Source organism: Leptodactylus fuscus, chromosome 4 (assembly GCF_031893055.1).
Source record: "Leptodactylus fuscus isolate aLepFus1 chromosome 4, aLepFus1.hap2, whole genome shotgun sequence".
Taxonomy (NCBI): Eukaryota; Metazoa; Chordata; class Amphibia; order Anura; family Leptodactylidae; genus Leptodactylus; species Leptodactylus fuscus.
The window spans coordinates 63115985-63135742 of NC_134268.1; the positions used below are offsets into that span (position 1 = coordinate 63115985).

General features: G+C 41.8%; 1 protein-coding gene across 1 annotated transcript in view; it reads left to right on the top strand.

Annotated features, from left to right (window-relative positions):
* CCDC178 (coiled-coil domain containing 178) overlaps positions 1 to 19758 on the top strand; it is a 217979-nt gene that overhangs the window by 37148 nt on the left and 161073 nt on the right. Inside the window, exons 12-15 of the mRNA XM_075270518.1 lie at positions 2738 to 2800; positions 4963 to 5124; positions 13648 to 13761; positions 17511 to 17656. Of these exons, the coding sequence (XP_075126619.1) occupies positions 2738 to 2800; positions 4963 to 5124; positions 13648 to 13761; positions 17511 to 17656 (485 nt within the window). The remainder of the gene's footprint in view (positions 1 to 2737; positions 2801 to 4962; positions 5125 to 13647; positions 13762 to 17510; positions 17657 to 19758) is intronic.

The following is a 19758-nucleotide window of genomic DNA, read 5'->3' on the forward strand; positions in this document are numbered from 1 at the left end:
CCCAGGTATTTTTTTAGGGAGAGCTCGCCACATATAATAAAATGGCCCTCACAGTGCGACCCCCTCCAGGTTAGTGATGTTTAAGGAGCGAGTGTTAAGCTGCATTGATTACTTACCACTGGATACCAAGGTCCTCAGTCTGCTTAGGCTGGAAGAGGCCAAAGAGAACCAAGATCTGTGCCGGAGCTCAGGGAAGGTGAGTCACCCTCTTTGTTATGATTATTCACCTCCCCTGGGCTTCTGCTAATTAGGGTCTGAAGGGAGCTCAGAATATAATAGTGGTGTGGGGGTGGTAAACCTCACAAACTACCATTATGAGGGAATGACTCTCACTGCGGTGTATACCCCTGGGGATAACAGGGCACCTTCCCAAGGGTACGCATACTGCAGGTTGAGAGCTACTGCCCAAGGGGATTAAACATCTAAGTAAAATATGTTAAATAATGTTCCTATAACTGTATAAAACTAAAATATTAAAAAATTCAAAACGCTCAACTTTTCCTAGTTTACAGAAAAACTAAAGAACAAAAACAACATAATTGGTATCAGCAGATCCGAAAATGTCCAAACTACTAAAATATAACAGCCGCACAGAGAACAATGTAAATTGAAATAAAAAGTGATTAAAAAAAAGTCTTGATAAAAACAAATGAAAAAAAAAAAAAAAATGGCCAAGCGTACAGAATTGAGCAACTTTGTCAAGGGTCAAATTGTGATGACTAGACGACTAAGTCACATTTTCAGTAGAGCAAATCTTGTTGGGTGTTGTTAGTATCCACTAGTTAGCACCTACCAAAAGTGATCCAAGGAAGGACAACTGGTGAAATGGCTTAATGATGCATATGGAGAGTAAAGGCCAGTTACTTTTCGTCCAGTTCAACAGAAGAGCTGCTACATAGCAGACTGTTAAAAAAATTTGTTCTGGCTATGGCCTGGTTCACATCTGCGTTTGGTATTCTATTCGGGAAGTCAGATTGGGGACCCCCCTGAACGGATACCTATACGCAATAAAAAGTGGTTAGCTAAGAAACCACTCAGACCCCATAAACTATATTAGGGTCCGTGTGTTTTCCGCATGGTGTCCGCATGAATCATATGAAGAGAAAAGTACTGCAAGCATCACTTTTGTCTCCGCATGATTGGTGTGGACACTACGCAGAGACCACACGGACCCCATTATATTCTATGGAGTCCATGTAGTTTCTTAGCTAACCACTTTTTAATGCGTATAGGTTTCTGTTCGGGGGTCAGAGTGCCCTTGCTGATTTTGTCCACTACTGAAAGCTCCTATAAGAGGTATGTAAGCAAACATACTGGACCACAGAAGAATGGATGAGTGACACATTTTTATACATCATGTGCACAGCCAGGTTTGTGTGCATTACTTACCTGGGGAAGAGATAGTACCAAGATACATACAAGACGAAGGCAAGCCTGCAGTGTCAAGATCTGGGTAAAGTTCTGTTTGAAAACATTGGTCCCTAGCATTCATGTGAATGTTACTTTGACATTTACAGTACAAACTTTCCAAGCAATCGCAATGGTAAATTCCTCAGATCTCAATCCGATTGAGCATCTGTGGGTTGTGCTGAAAAAACAAGTGTAATCCACAGAGGTGCCATTCCAGAACCTGTAGGACCGGATGCTATTGTCTTGGTGCCAGATACCACAGAACACTTTCATAGGTCTTGTGGAGCCCATGCCCCAAAAGCTCAGTGCAGGTTGCTGTATGCATTAAACAATATGGTCTACATGATACTATCCTTGAAGATTTTTTGTAACCCGTTTTTCCCCAACACCCAGTAACTACGCAGATTCCCAAAAGCAGCAGTGATTTGTGTGGCAGCTGTAAGGGCAGACATGTTAGTTTCATCCATCTTTCCAAGAAAGCTAAGAAGAAGTTCTAGTAAATTTACCAACTTTACTTGGTCTTTTTGTAAGGGAAAACAACTTGTCTTTACTTGTTATGTTTTGCCCTTGCCACATCACAATGCTAAGCTGTTGTTATCTAATATTCCACAAGGTGGCAGTGCTCTGTAACACATTGGACCAGACTGAACTCTTCTTATATCAAGAATAGGATTGTATTTGATGCTATATATATTTTCAGTGCAAATCAAAGATAACATAAACCTATACCCAAATATTACTTTAGCTGAAAACACATAGTACTTTGTGTATACAGGCATGGAATAAACAGGAATGTTACACTAGTATATTTATCAATTGACATTGTGTCTTTGGTTAAAAATGTCCATCAAGCTCAATTATTGAAGAGTGTTCACACTGACATTATGCTCTTTCCATTAGGGTTTCTGCTACTTTTTGTCATCAAGATTAACATTAGTCTGTTTAACACTTTTTCTTGTCAAAATACTGAGACCCCAGTGGAAGCCTGACAGACCCCATTATATGTCTGTACAATCCATTAGCCTCCCATGGCTGCTTTATTGTATTTTTGGAAGCCTCAATGCCAGGGTGAACAATGCCTTATAAAAGCCAAGTTCATCCAAAGAAAGCAAAAGCTACTTGACATAGACTAATTTGTAATATGGAGGGGGTTTTTTATTCAAGGCTATTTGCAATGTTGCTTCATTTTATATTTTATACACGTTGGAGCAATAAAAGAAAATTGGTTGCCACTGTACATAGCCATTAATTCTTCCTGGTGCTTGCAGTATATTTCCTGTATCGTCTCCAAAATCTTATTGTAATTTATGTATCTTTGTTTCTCAAGAACCTGACTGATACATTGAGGAAACAAGTTATTGAAGAAGTGAAAGTGGCACAATTGACACAGGTAAGATCCTATTATAAGTTATCACTCACAGCAGATTAAACATGGCAGATGCATCCTTATACAATAGAACCAGGATATGTGCGAGTGGTTACAGTACAAGTACATATTACATAAAGAAATTCAGGACTAGAAATCAAACTCCAGTTCTAGAACTTCTTCACTGGTTTCATTTAGGGCGGGTTCACACCTGCGCCCAGTCTCCACTTTGCAGGTTTCTGTCTTCTGCCCGAGAAAATGGACAGGAGACGGAAATCGGCAGTCAATATATATACATACCCTACATGTAGGTTTTTGCTGTCTGCTTGAAAAATAGGACATCTTTGTGAACGGACACTTAAGGACAGACACGGACTGTAAAGAATGCACATGATGTCCCATATAAATCAATGCAAAATGTAATGGACACAGCTAGTGTTAGATGCTAATGTCCGCGCAACATTTTGCGCGAACATTAGCTTCGGACACTAGCTGTCGGACACCGACGCTAGAGTGAACTCTGCTATCTCTGTAGCAAAAATCGGAAATTGCAGGATCTGGCTGACATCAGAGAGCAGTAGAACAAGCTGTTTAAATCTCACACAGTGCTGAGAGATAGATCACTGGTACCCAAATGTCTTCACCAGTGCCAGCTGCAAAGCCAGATGGACTTGTGCTGAATTTGGGGCCCAGGTTGTCACTAAATAAACTAGTATAAGAAAGAAATGCTCCACAAACTAAAGTCTTATCTTAACCCACTATAAACTCACAAGGTAGATCAAAACTACGGGATGAATGAGAAAAAAAATTAAAATGTCCAAGCCAAAAGTCAGTCCGAGAAGTATGTCAGAGCCAAAATCAGAAGGTAAGCGGTTTTCCAGTAACACAGTCAATAATAGTGTTCAAATGAACGACCAATGTATGGAAGCCTTACAAAAGTACAACTAAATAGAAGGCACCTGGATGAGCAGGAACAGGGTTTAAATATCCCTCCTCAGCTGATTATTGGATCATCTTAGGAGAGCCCTGAAGACTGCAGAAGCTTCACAGGTTGGTATTGTAACCATAAAGCAATAGCAGCTGAACTAAGATTTCTGGCACTAGTTAGTGGAAAAGGAAGTAGGTTTCCACAATAAGATATATTATAAAGTTTCTAATATTCAAATATACTTGTCAAGTTGTTTATAACAGAAGCTACGCTTTAAAGTGGTTGTCTAGTTCTTTTATACCTATTATGGGGAATCGCTCAGGTAGATGCTTGTAGCAGTGCAGGAAACAGGGACACAGACATTGGATTGCACACAAGTTTAGGCTTTATTCACATGTAACGCATACACTGCTTTTGCAAAGCCACAGGATAAACAAAACAAAACCCTTCTCGGCTGAGAAACTAACTTAAACGTAAGGAAACTTTTCCCTGACTATACAGGAGACTGGCTACCAGTCTCCCACCTTGGCAATAACAACAGGTGGCACAGTACCTGTTTTGGAGGTCTGGACAGGTCAGCTCTGTCAGTATGGTGCCACACTCCTAGTCTTCACACTCAGACTGTTATCAGGCCTTGATTAGTCAGCTGACCTCCCTGGTGTGAGTTTTTACCAAACACCCTTTAGCTGCCTGTCTGGGACATACCTGTCTTCCCAGACCACACCCTTCAGTCTCTCATACTATTCTTATCAGTAAGAGATCAGTGAATGTCCGACACTTAGGGTTTTAAATAACCGCTGGGGCCACCTATTTTCTTTGCATGCCATCTGTTTCGTAGTAGCTGCTCAGTGAGATTACAGCCTCATTCCATAGAAATGAATGGGACAGGGCTGTTGTTACATTTCACAGGTGCTATGAAACAAATGACATGCAATATAACAAGTAAAGGGGTCACGGCCCTTGCATGAGTGCAGCAGCCCCTTTAAACAGTAGACCAGCAGGGGCCCTGAGTGTCATGTACCTTCTGATGTCACGAATAAAAGAGAGCTGAACAACCTTTTTAAGATGGAAACTTATTCAATAGAGAATTGAGTTTATTGTAGAAGTGTCAGCTAGTAAGGGGTCCTACAACAAGCACATATATAAGTTGGATGAGCCAAGTGCCAGAGATTAAAATAGATCTTAAAAGTTACCCAAGCAACCTTTTGTTCATTCGGTCATATTTTACCTTTATTATGCATTTATTTTATATTAACAGGCAAGAATAAATGCAATTATAGCAGAAAAGCAGCAAAAACAGAAAGACTACAACAAAATGAAAGAGGAGCTGGTGAAGGCGGTAGAAGAGATTGAACAGCCTGTTGCTGCCCTGGAAGCAAAAATCATTAAATTAACAAATCTTCATGCTAAGAAAGCAGAGGTATTCTTCTTATGGATGAGCTTTTTATATTTTCACATAGTAACCTTTGCTTCTTTACCATTTCATTCTAAGTTAATGCACTTTGCACACAATCTGATATGATTTCTGTTGATACGACGGTTTATGCAATAAGCAGATTGTCAATATTCAGGGCTTAAGGTGGTGGTAGCAGGTGGCACTGCAAGAGGGTAAGTGGTACATTTCGGGGGTAATCTAAATGTAGATTTTTTTTTCTTGTTTTATCAGTGGATAGCATCCTGCCTGTGTGGGAAAGGTCTGCTACCTGCTATCATCTCAAAGCTCTGTCCACAAGGGATGTATGCACCCCTGTTGTGTTGTACGGTATCAGCAAAGTGGATGAAGTTTTGGCTGGAGTCAGTTTATGGGTTTCAGTCTGGGCAGTTTAGGACCTGTTGCAATTCCTCAAAGATCGCTGCTGCAAAAAGTGCACCCCATTACAAGAAGTTTTGTTGTGGCAGAAATGCGGTAGCTGGATTGTCCTATGTATCCTAATATTCTAATATTACAGTTTTACAGATTTCTTTTTTCTTAAACCTTACTTCATATTTTTAACCGTGAGTAAATGAGATGTATAAATACAGCAAAAGTTAACATGACTCATAATGCGTTAAAAACACTGTGGAACAGAGACTTAAAGTCAGTTCTTTCAATAGGTTTTCAGTGGCTTTTGCTGTCTTCTGAGGTAGGATAATATGGCACAGAAAGTTATCATGCTGCAGAAAGCGAAGTTACAATGAGGTTCACAGCTAAGTATTAAAGTTATGATAGAGTTAACACATGTCTAGTCAGTTTGCTGAAGTGACAGAATGGACAAAAGTGTGGAGACTGCAATTCAATGGAAAAGGGGTGAAACTATGCACTTGAATAAGAAAAATCAAAAGACAGGCTATAGGATTAATGACCATGTGTCAACCGCCTGTCATATTATGTCAGAATCAGCTGCTGCATGTAGGAATTGTAACAACGTAGTAGAAAGCTGTAATATAGAAGCTGTACACTGAAAACAATCACATATATGGTGGTCATAGCTGTACAACAGTGTTCTGTGGCTATCAATACCTTTAAATAAGCAATGATCCAAAAATAGAATAAATTTATCTGTGCTCAAAACTAAGTCTCACTCTAAAGTCTTTTCCTTACCTTATCGCTATGTTTTATTCTTAAACCAAATGGTACGTATAGAATATCCAATTCTTTCTTTTCAGCCTCGCAGACAGTACTACAGTGACAAGTTCCCAAAAGAGTCTGAATTTTCAAAACCCTTGTACTTATATCATTTAACAGGTTTATCCCACAAACAACTCCTATCTACAGAATAGGGGATAACTTTGTGATCACTGGATGTTTCATGAATGAGTCCTCCACTGATCACAAAAACAGAAGTCGTGTGTCCCCTACATTGAATGGAGTGGTAGTTCTTCACATCTTATGTTACTCCACTCAACACTATTGGACTGCCAAAGATAGAGGAGTACAAAGTTTTATCTCTTCTAGTACCATAGAGTTTCATTGTAGACAAGTAAAAGCCAAACATTTTTACAAATATGAGTAAACATTTTTGAGAGTATTAAAGATTTTTTCAAACAATCGTACAGGTGACAATCTTTTGTCTTGTTTGGTTGCCAATAGATGGAATTATCTTCTCATATGTGTAGTATTACTGCTTTATAACATGCCTACAATAAGGAAGCTTTATAGCTGGGTTTCTGACAAGTTCCAAACAATTGAAAGTTCCTGCATTCCTCATCATATCTATTGGCAACCAATCCTGACAAAGTACATCACTGAGAAAGTCTGGAGAACCTTCAGGGTTTTTCAAAAAGATTTGACTGAATTTACAGGAGGCATTGTAAAAATATCTAATCAGAATCGCAAAGTTTGTTAAATCCAATATGTCTCTTTTTCCTACTAAGAGTTCATACACATAGAAATGCCACATGCTTAGTCTATATATTCTACACAGAGAAACCCTTTTGGTCTGTATTAATTGGATCATCCCATCACAAAAACCCATTTTTGTGTGTGGACACATACCTTGATACATTCTCTTCATAGAACATGAATAAACTTTTATTTGAATATCTATCTATCTATCTATCTATCTATCTATCTATCTATCTATCTATCTATCTATCTGATATTTATCTATCTATTGACTGATCAGCCTTTGTATCTATCTCTCTGGTAGTTAAAGATAAAAAACATACACAATCACACAATTACAATGGGCCTCCTAATTGTTATTACCAGGCACCTAGCTTTCAGTGTTGTCACTTGTCACCAGGACAAGAACATTTCCTATCCCCACCATCAATGGCAATCAAATGTATATAAAATGTATAATCTCAGACAACGAAAAATACTTCTTGCTAATAGCAATTTGTATTCAAATACCAGCAAGACTTATCTCATTAAATAGCTTCATAAAGATACAATTCATTAATTGATTTAGTAGAATAGTTGCCGATCTGCCTAGAAGCTACTAATCTCTGCATGCACGTCAATTTGCATCTATATTCCATAGAAAGTCTGATAGTTTTCTCTACTTGTGTCTATAAAACTGAATGCAATATTATAAAATATTAGCAAGCCAAAATGTATTAAAGAGTTGCCAGGATCATAGAGATATTGCTATGTAACTAATGGTAGTAACTTATATTACATCATTTACAGCTATGAACACGTCCACAATCATGTTTTATTGTTCTAAACCGTCTGTAGAGTCTGTAGAAATGCTTTATATAGCTGGTTATCCTGCTGTTTGTGAATAGGTCTGATAGCACACGTTTCCTGGCTGTGTTTGCTCTTTCCCTTTCTTCTCTCAGCCGCATAGAGGAAGAGAAAGTTGTACACAGCAGATGACTGAATAGAGAGGGGAGCATCCAAATTTTCAGGGAGAGCAGATAACACAGGGTAACGTAGATTGGAAACTGAATATTGAGGGGTCTGATATGAAAACATGACTGAATGAAAGGATATTTAAAAATGGAAAAAGTCCACAGAAATCCCATATACAGTTTATCTTTCTGGACAAGATGTATGTCATGTATATGGTGTAAAGAAATCTTGATCTCCAGGATCAGTGGCCAGGGGCTGAATTTTAGAATGTGTTAATATTGAGGGTGGATAATGTTATGCAAATGCCCATTGAGTCTCCAAAATAGACTGACACTATTCTGTAGACACCATCTTCAAGAATTGTATGTATATAATATGGCAAGGTCACAATCCTCTCATTAACATCATAGATAACAAGGTATACTGTTGGCAACTTGAGATGGTCACAGCTCTCCTTTTTCCCTCCTAGCATAGGAACCTCTGTACATATTATAGAACATACACATAACATTATAGAGCATGCCTAAAACATCTATGACAAGATGGCTTCCTCCATAATCAACGGTAGTTTCGAAACGCGTCAGCTCTTTTTGCGTGGTTTGCTACTGTGGTCTACCACCTTGGTTTATGTCTGTACCATCCCTATGTCTACATTTTTAATTTATTGATTTAATAAAGGCAAGATTTTAATGAAAGTGGATTTGGCTGGACTTCATACTTACCGCAAGCCCCTATAAATAATTTACACTTCAGGGAAGTTGTAGAATCTACTGCTTACCACGTACAAATCTTCTACTTATCAAAAAATCTTGAATTCATTATTGATCCCTGAAAAAGCAGGAAAAACTAGCACCCCACCCTCAGCTTCTTAGCTAAACAAGATGGTAGAGGTGCATAGGTTTCAGATTGAAGGTAAGCACACATGTCCTTGTTGTTGCATATGCCCAAAACCCTGCTCCATCCATGCCAGTGACTTCACCACGTTGTGGGGTATTTCCTACAATATTGTGCAACCATTACCCACTACAATGGGCAGTATTTTGATCGCATGCATCTAGTGAGCAGAGATTCGGCTTTCAGATAGTGAGCAAAAAAACTGAATTTATTGCAGCTTCTTAAATCAAAAAGTGATGATGGTAACCAGGCAGAAAAAGATCCTCTGGGTCATCACAGCCATCCGCTACCTGGGTAACTATGTAAATGATTGTTATTACGGAGCTTCATCAATTACCCAAGTAAATACAAAAAACTCTTAATGGATAGAATTTAGTTTTATTTTGTCGGCTGCGGTGGTGCTGGAAGTGTCAGTGAGTAATGCTACAAGCCCTACCCTCAGTAAAATATAGAAGTTAAAAGTGACAAAGATCACATCATTAGTCTTGTAGAGTAAAGGGGAGGGGAGCAAGGAATAGATCTCTGTCTTCTACCATGAATCTTATTTATTCTTTCATTTGTTTTTCATATTAGTGAATATTCTTCTTTTAAAGCAAGGAATATGTATTAAGGGAGGATAAAGAGAAGATGGAGTACGAATAATAATATTCTATGAATGATACCTATTGGGGAAGGTGCAGTCATTCAGCACCTGTATTTATCTACTAGGGAAATACATCATAATAATAGTAGCTGACTTGCCATGACATCAAGATCTATTCTGAAGCAGGGGCTGTCCACTTGTCTCAGTATTTCCAAAGGGATCACTCAACATATGGACATGTAGCATGAAAAACAAGGTTCCTGTATAGAGCTGTAACACAATACTGTGCACAAGGCGGTATTATTAATTGATAGAGATGAGCGAACACTAAAATGTTCGAGGTTCGAAATTCGATTCGAACAGCCGCTCACTGTTCGAGTGTTCGAATGGGTTTCGAACCCCATTATAGTCTATGGGGAACATAAACTCGTTAAGGGGGAAACCCAAATTCGTGTCTGGAGGGTCACCAAGTCCACTATGACACCCCAGGAAATGATACCAACACCCTGGAATGACACTGGGACAGCAGGGGAAGCATGTCTGGGGGCATAAAAGTCACTTTATTTCATGGAAATCCCTGTCAGTTTGCGATTTTCGCAAGCTAACTTTTCCCCATAGAAATGCATTGGCCAGTGCTGATTGGCCAGAGTACGGAACTCGACCAATCAGCGCTGGCTCTGCTGGAGGAGGCGGAGTCTAAGATAGCTCCACACCAGTCTCCATTCAGGTCCGACCTTAGACTCCGCCTCCTCCGGCAGAGCCAGCGCTGATTGGCCGAAGGCTGGCCAATGCATTCCTATGCGAATGCAGACTTAGCAGTGCTGAGTCAGTTTTGCTCAACTACACATCTGATGCACACTCGGCACTGCTACATCAGATGTAGCAATCTGATGTAGCAGAGCCGAGGGTGCACTAGAACCCCTGTGCAAACTCAGTTCACGCTAATAGAATGCATTGGCCAGCGCTGATTGGCCAATGCATTCTATTAGCCCGATGAAGTAGAGCTGAATGTGTGTGCTAAGCACACACATTCAGCACTGCTTCATCAAGCCAATACAATGCATTAGCCAGTGCTGATTGGCCAGAGTACGGAATTCGGCCAATCAGCGCTGGCTCTGCTGGAGGAGGCGGAGTCTAAGGTCGGACCTGAATGGAGACTGGTGTGGAGCGATCTTAGACTCCGCCTCCTCCAGCAGAGCCAGCGCTGATTGGCCGAATTCCGTACTCTGGCCAATCAGCGCTGGCCAATGCATTCTATTAGCCCGATGAAGTAGAGCTGAATGTGTGTGCTAAGCACACACATTCAGCACTGCTTCATCACGCCAATACAATGCATTAGCCAGTGCTGATTGGCCAGAGTACGGAATTCGGCCAATCAGCGCTGGCTCTGCTGGAGGAGGCGGAGTCTAAGATCGCTCCACACCAGTCTCCATTCAGGTCCGACCTTAGACTCCGCCTCCTCCGGCAGAGCCAGCGCTGATTGGCCGAAGGCTGGCCAATGCATTCCTATGCGAATGCAGACTTAGCAGTGCTGAGTCAGTTTTGCTCAACTACACATCTGATGCACACTCGGCACTGCTACATCAGATGTAGCAATCTGATGTAGCAGAGCCGAGGGTGCACTAGAACCCCTGTGCAAACTCAGTTCACGCTAATAGAATGCATTGGCCAGCGCTGATTGGCCAATGCATTCTATTAGCCCGATGAAGTAGAGCTGAATGTGTGTGCTAAGCACACACATTCAGCACTGCTTCATCAAGCCAATACAATGCATTAGCCAGTGCTGATTGGCCAGAGTACGGAATTCGGCCAATCAGCGCTGGCCAATGCATTCTATTAGCCCGATGAAGTAGAGCTGAATGTGTGTGCTAAGCACACACATTCAGCACTGCTTCATCAAGCCAATACAATGCATTAGCCAGTGCTGATTGGCCAGAGTACGGAATTCGGCCAATCAGCGCTGGCTCTGCTGGAGGAGGCGGAGTCTAAGGTCGGACCTGAATGGAGACTGGTGTGGAGCGATCTTAGACTCCGCCTCCTCCAGCAGAGCCAGCGCTGATTGGCCGAATTCCGTACTCTGGCCAATCAGCACTGGCTAATGCATTGTATTGGCGTGATGAAGCAGTGCTGAATGTGTGTGCTTAGCACACACATTCAGCTCTACTTCATCGGGCTAATAGAATGCATTGGCCAGCGCTGATTGGCCGAATTCCGTACTCTGGCCAATCAGTGCTGGCCAATGCATTCTATTAGCTTGATGAAGCAGAGTGTGCACAAGGGTTCAAGCGCACCCTCGGCTCTGATGTAGCAGAGCCGAGGCTGCACAAGGGTTCAAGCGCACCCTCGGCTCTGATGTAGGAGAGCCGAGGGTGCACTTGAACCCTTGTGCACCCTCAGCTCTGCTACATCAGAGCCGAGGGTGCGCTTGAACCCTTGTGCACACTCTGCTTCATCAAGCTAATAGAATGCATTGGCCAGCGCTGATTGGCCAATGTATTCTATTAGCCTGATGAAGTAGAGCTGAATGTGTGTGCTAAGCACACACATTCAGCTCTACTTCATCGGGCTAATAGAATGCATTGGCCAGCGCTGATTGGCCAGAGTACGGAACTCGACCAATCAGCGCTGGCTCTGCTGGAGGAGGCGGAGTCTAAGATCGCTCCACACCAGTCTCCATTCAGGTCCGACCTTAGACTCCGCCTCCTCCAGCAGAGCCAGCGCTGATTGGCCGAATTCCGTACTCTGGCCAATCAGCACTGGCTAATGCATTGTATTGGCGTGATGAAGCAGTGCTGAATGTGTGTGCTTAGCACACACATTCAGCTCTACTTCATCGGGCTAATAGAATGCATTGGCCAATCAGCGCTGGCCAATGCATTCTATTAGCGTGAACTGAGTTTGCACAGGGGTTCTAGTGCACCCTCGGCTCTGCTACATCAGATTGCTACATCTGATGTAGCAGTGCCGAGTGTGCATCAGATGTGTAGTTGAGCAAAACTGACTCAGCACTGCTAAGTCTCTGCATTCGCATAGGAATGCATTGGCCAGCCTTCGGCCAATCAGCGCTGGCTCTGCCGGAGGAGGCGGAGTCTAAGGTCGGACCTGAATGGAGACTGGTGTGGAGCGATCTTAGACTCCGCCTCCTCCAGCAGAGCCAGCGCTGATTGGTCGAGTTCCGTACTCTGGCCAATCAGCGCTGGCCAATGCATTCTATTAGCCCGATGAAGTAGAGCTGAATGTGTGTGCTTAGCACACACATTCAGCTCTACTTCATCAGGCTAATAGAATACATTGGCCAATCAGCGCTGGCCAATGCATTCTATTAGCTTGATGAAGCAGAGTGTGCACAAGGGTTCAAGCGCACCCTCGGCTCTGATGTAGCAGAGCTGAGGGTGCACAAGGGTTCAAGTGCACCCTCGGCTCTCCTACATCAGAGCCGAGGGTGCGCTTGAACCCTTGTGCAGCCTCGGCTCTGCTACATCAGAGCTGAGGGTGCGCTTGAACCCTTGTGCACACTCTGCTTCATCAAGCTAATAGAGTGCATTGGCCAGCGCTGATTGGCCAGAGTACGGAATTCGGCCAATCAGCGCTGGCCAATGCATCCCTATGGGAAAAAGTTTATCTCACAAAAATCACAATTACACACCCGATAGAGCCCCAAAAAGTTATTTTTAATAACATTCCCCCCTAAATAAAGGTTATCCCTAGCTATCCCTGCCTGTACAGCTATCCCTGTCTCATAGTCACAAAGTTCACATTCTCATATGACCCGGATTTGAAATCCACTATTCGTCTAAAATGGAGGTCACCTGATTTCGGCAGCCAATGACTTTTTCCAATTTTTTTCAATGCCCCCAGTGTCGTAGTTCCTGTCCCACCTCCCCTGCGCTGTTATTGGTGCAAAAAAGGCGCCAGGGAAGGTGGGAGGGGAATCGAATTTTGGCGCACTTTACCACGTGGTGTTCGATTCGATTCGAACATGGCGAACACCCTGATATCCGATCGAACATGTGTTCGATAGAACACTGTTCGCTCATCTCTATTAATTGATAGATATGATGTTTACGTGGAAAACTGCTATACGTAAGTCAGATATTATGAGTTCAAGTGCCTTACAAGCTTGTGTATGGTGTGTGTCTTCTATACAAACTGTTTGATGTATCTTTTTATACATCTTTATTATGTAGTCATTAAAAAATGTAAAGCAACAGAAGATTCAATGTGATGAAGAGTTCAGTCTTATAAACCAAGAATTAACGCAACAAAGGGACAACCTACTGCAAGAACTGGAGGATACAAAGGTGAGTCAGTGATCAAGTAATTCAAGGGGTTGTCTAAAAGATTGGAAAAATTGTGAAAGGACCAGAAACTGAATAAAATAAAGAAACAAGTTACGCTCACTACAGCTTCCTATAGATTAATGCATGGTTTTCTAAGAATTGTCTGGGGTAAAACCAAACCTGAACATCTCTTCCAAAGGGAGATCCATCTTCAGACAGCTGTCTCGAGGTTATTGCTTCTCATCTGTGTGAAGCAGGATATTGACCAGAGGGGTGCTCTGTCTCCATAGGGAAAGCGGCACTAGAGTCTGTTTTAGACTAAGGCCCCACGGGCTGGAAATGCAGCGCTAAAGCGCTGTGGGAAGAACTGCGGCGTGAATGCATTACAGTTCTTGCCGCAGTGCTTTGAAGAGAAAGTTCACAGAGTTTTCCCCCCCGCGGACTTTCTCTTATTATTATATCTACGGGAAAGCCGACGGCGTTTCCGTAGATATAATTGACATGCTGTGATTTTCAAAACCGCAACTGTTTTGGAAATCGCAGCATGTCCACGCTTCAATTTTTTTCCATAAAGTAGGGATGGGATTCGCATGAATCCCATCCACTTTGCAAGTATTATATAACACTGAGATTTTTCCTGTGGCATTTCCATCGCAGGGCAAATCGCGTCGTTTCTGGCTTGTGGGGCCCCGGCCTTACTTTCTCTATCAATGAGAACTTATCTGTATATTCATTTCTTGTGTATGTATGACACATGACACTGAAATAAGAGTACACAATCCATGTGTTTTTCCTGATACAGCAGGGGCTCATATGCATGTAATATTCTGAGTCTCGTACATATAGTACCGTCCCCGACTGTGACAAGTTTTAATATGATGGGACTGTGAAGTACTGTATATACTTTTAAGGTCTATTGTGTATATATGAATTTTTGATGGATTGTTTGATAGCATGGAAATAATGTTTCAAAGTTTATATTGTTTTTTATTAGTACAAGATATGAGAAAAGAAAAGAAAAGCAACTCCACCCATGTACAGAAATATAGTGAGATATCTGTATAGTATATTTAGTTACACTCCACAAGAAACAAACTAAATACAGCCTTTGAACATAGAGAGGCTCATAATATACTGTGCTGCCATAAAGGTAAAGCCATGAAAATCTGTGAAATAGATTTAGGGAATTTTCCCATCACCTCTACAGAGCCACTTATTATTTTCTGATAAATTGCCACCATGTAATACTACGTTTCTCCCGCAGTAGCTGTTAATATTTCCTCATATTCACTTTTTGCCAAGTGATTAAATCTTTCACCTTTAGGGCTATTAGTGGTATTGAATGAGGACTTTTCACCACTTCCAACTCCAGTTCTTAGCATCTGTTAGTAGGTGCTTCTCCTGTGACTCCAGCACAGTTGGAATTTTCTCCCTAGCTCCCACCAATCACCATAAGTGCAGTTAGTTTTGGTGCCTGATATACGTCTTACTATCAGTTCTGTCAGGTGTGTAGTATCAGGCAGGAGCAGGCAGGGGGCGTGACTCAGACCTCCTATCAGAGATGGGCGGTGTCAGAGCTCAGAACCACACCCCTTGTCTGCTCCTGTCTGACACTGCCCTCCAGACAATACAGAGCCTAAATCAGAACCAAAACTAACACATTGCTTGGGAACAGTAGGGGCTAGAGAAAAAACTCCAGAATCAGCAGAGCAACAACTATTTAATGATGCAAAGAGCTGGACTTAGCCGAGGTGATGAAAGGATCTCTAGGAGCTCCATTGAAAACCATTACAAGAATTGGCAAAACCTGCTGTACAAGTACCTCACCTTTTTTTTAAATTATGGGCTATGCTGTATAGTGTTGGGAAATAAATTCTTCAAAACCCCATACATATAGGAAGAGATTTATTATGTATGCCCTGTGGTGTGCAAGGCATCAGAAAGTTTTGTGCATATCAGGTTTGTGCAATAAAAATATTGATTTTTTTCACTGCGGCTCCACTCTTGCCAGTTTCCTGGAAGGGAATGTGGCCAGGGGAGTAATGTGGGTGGCCCCACCAGACATATGATCATTGATACCAGTCTATTGGTGTAAATGATCCCTCCCATCTACACACTGCCGTAGGTTTCAGTGCAGGTACACTGCCCAATGGAGTGTGCGCCAGTGCAGGGGATCTGCCATTAAAAATCTGCCCCATACAATTGTTCTCTTATCTGCCATAGCAGTGGTTTGCAAATAGTCTCTAATCTATAGGAAAACCTACAACTTCTGGCATGTTCTGACAGCCTGCAGCTGTTACAGCATGAACCTGGGACTTGTAGTTTTGCAACAACTGGAGAGCCACAGGATTGAGGTCACTGTGCTGTGACAACATTGGCATTTGTCATTCCTACACCAGGGTGAACATGGCAAGACACAGTTGTATGTTGACCAGATACATGAGTCGGATGTAAGATTTGTTAATGGTGTGGCATTTCCCAAACTATTGTAACATATGGGCACTTTCTAAAGAGAATACTTACTCTGTAATATTGGGAAAGGTGCCTTCATTTGATAATCTACATGCTAAGCATCCTGGGAGATGTAGCTGACTTGCTGTCACTGTGCTGAGGAATGCCCATCCCTGATTTAAAGTGCAAAGGTCAAACTCTAACATATTATATTTGACTCTCACGAGTAACCTGCCATTTCTAGTCAGTTGCCTTGGATGTATATAGTAGTTTTCCTTCTCTTGCTTGACGTAGTCTATTAGGTCCATAGCCTTAAGAGAGGGTAAAATAAAAAGCAAAATTGATATTGGGGTCACTGGAGAGACTGCTGTTCTGTTCACTTGCCAAACTAGTGAGGATTGCTTCAGGGCTTTAGGAAAACGACAGAGAAAATCAATAAAGAAAGAAAAAGATTTCACATATAATTGAAATTGCTTGCTTATTACACTTTTGCTCAGCAGATGGCACCTTCTTGTAAATGATGGGTAATCTCAGTCAGTCTATTAGTTACAAGATTGTATCAGCTGCAAGACAGAATTATTTGTAACATCTTCAGACTACGCTATTAATGTGTCAGTAAAATACAAGAAACCGTTCTCATATAGAAGCCATTCGCTTTAATTCTAAAAAGCAGTATTTTGAAATCCAGATCATTACGGCCTGTCATAAGCACGTTTTAGGTGGAACGTCACACTAAATGTCAACTCCTAGCACTGGAAATAGAAATCAAGCAAAAAATAGAATTTTCGGAAGTTAGAACACGCTACATATTAACTTTACATTGCAATCCCTGAGCAGTGCCACATAAAATAATGTTATTTGCTATATAAACAAAGTAACATAATAATCCCAAATATTTTCTATTCTTTTTTCTCACTTGTTTCCTTTTACTTTAATACAAGAGAAGCCTGGAACATTTGGGGATAGGGAATAGACAGAAAAGCATGTGGGGAGGGGGCACACAAGTGTGAGCGGTCCAGTCTTAGACATTCTCCACATTCAATAAAGTGTCACCCATCCTGGCGTGGGTTAACAATAGCTTGAAGGAGGTCACAAAGAGAGTGATGTTCCCTTGAAAAGCTTTAGGGTATGTTCAGATGCTGTGAATTTTTATTTTTCATAAAAAGTCAGAGCAAATTCCAGTAGAAAGGAAGGTATTAAGGAATCGTAAAACCCTATTCACATACAGTGGCAACAAAATCTGAGATTAAAGAGAGTATACTATATATTATACACATTCTGGGATAGAATTAGATTGTTTCTCTGTTTTAATCTTTCAGGTAAAAATTTCTGTGGTTTCTGAACAATTAAAGAATACTATCGAACGTACAGAGAACTTTCAGAAATCAACTCGAGACCTCATACAATACGGAAATGTAATTGAAAAAGCCATAAACTCAACAGAGAATGCAATTGCAATGTTACAGTAAGTGATTTGTGTTTCACTTGCCTTTAAAGAACTCATTTTTCTGTCTGACTTTTTGATTTTTGTCTGTATAGTTTATTTGCTGGCCAGACCTGGAGAGGGAAACTATAAAATATAACCCGTTCTTTCTTCTTAAAGGGGTTGGGCAGAATTAGAAACAAAGTCATGCAGGAAGTGGTAACCGCATTTCATTATTGTAATATTTCTTCTGTTCATCAAAAGGTTGTCACAACTCTGCTCAGTCATGTCTTAAGAATACCTTCTAACACCCCCCATGTAACACCCCACAATCTTTGAGCTCAGCACTAAGTGACTGTTCTTTCCTACATTTTACCACTTACTTTAAACCCAGAAGCTAACTGATGATGGTCCCAGTAAAATGTCTGATCTTTGGCCCCGCAGCTTAGCTTTACTCAAGAGATACTGGTTGGTCCAGTAGACTGTACTGGACGGTATCGTGTGTAAAGTAAACCATGGCTAATAGGGCACAGCACTTGTGAGAGTCTTCATTTTACTTATCAGTCACATCAGTCATAAATTTAGGGCAAAGTTTATCAATATGTCAAAAAAATAAATTTAGGCTAAGCTTAAACAGCAAAAAAAAGTGCTGCAGGAAAAATGGCAATGGGAAAGGCATCGTGGGTTTTCACGAAGTGCTTATCACAGAAAGTCTGCAGCGTTTTTCTCTGCAGAATTTTTGCTGCAATTATGCTTATATATGAAAACCACCGGCGTTTCCGTAAAAACACAACACTTTTGGGAATTGCAGCATTTCAACTGCAGGGATTTTCTACAATGTGTGGATGGGATTAGTTAGAATCCCATCCACTTTGCAGGGACTGTGAACCAACAGAGTTTTTGCCCCGGCCTAAGGCTGGATCCTCACATGGCATAAACGCCACGGCAAAAAGTGCAATGTTTTAAAGAGGACCTTTCATGGGTTTAGGCACAGGCAGTTCTATATACTGCTGAAAGCCGACAGTGTGCTGAATTCAGTGCACTGTCGGCTTTCCCGATCTGTGCCTTGGGTAAAGAGCTATTGGTCCCTGTACTGTAGCTCTTTACAGTCAAAAGGGCATTCCTGACAGTCAGTCAGGAAAGTCCTTCTGCACAGCAGCGCCTATAGCGCTGTACAGTGTGAGCGGGGAGGAACGCCCCCTCCCCTCCTGATAATACTCGTCTATGGACGAGCACTGTGAGCAGAGGCAGGGGGCGTTCCTCCCTGCTCACACTGTACAGCGCGATAGGCACTGCTGTGCAGAAGGACGTTCCTGACTGACTGTCAGGAACGCCCTTCTGACTGTGAAGAGCTACGGTACTGGGACCGATAGCGCTTTACCCGTGGCACAGATCGGGAAAGCCGACAGTGCACTGAATTCAGCACACTGTCGCTTTCAGCAGTATATAGAACTGCCTGTGCCCAAACCCATGAAAGGTCCTCTTTAAAGTCCCTGCAGAAAAACCCACAGCAGACATGCTGCAATTTCCAAAAACTGTTGCTTTTTTGGAAATCACAACATGTCAATTATACTTATCTAAATGCTGCTTCCATATAAGTATAATAGAAGCTGAAAGTGCTTTTCCCACAGCACTTTTTGACTGAGGCAGAGTACTTGGGGCGTTATTCTAAAGTGTTTTTTTGGGATTTTCCATAGGATAGGTTATCCATTGCTAGTTGAAGCAGCGGAGGCACTCCATGAGCACCACTTATGCTTCACAGGCCATGTGATGTCATGTTCATTGGTGACATAGCCTGATTACAGCTCAGTCCCATTCAAAAGAATGGTCTGAGCAGTTATACCAAGCATAGCTGCTGTACAAATGTATGGTTCTGTGCTTGGTAAGTACTGAAGAAGCTGCAGCACCCCTGTGAATGCTATAACCTCTCCAAACAGTTGGTTGGATGGGTCATGGACATGGGGTCATCAATTAATAAGTCTGGAAAAAACCCTTAGCCTGGGGCTACACTTTGCAGAAACACAGCTCTTTTTGTTGCAATTTCTTTTTGGAGCCAAACCCAGGAGTGGCTACAAAAGGAATGGGAAATCCAAAGGGAACACTGATGCTTCTGCCTTTTTCTCAATCCACATCTGGTTTTTGCA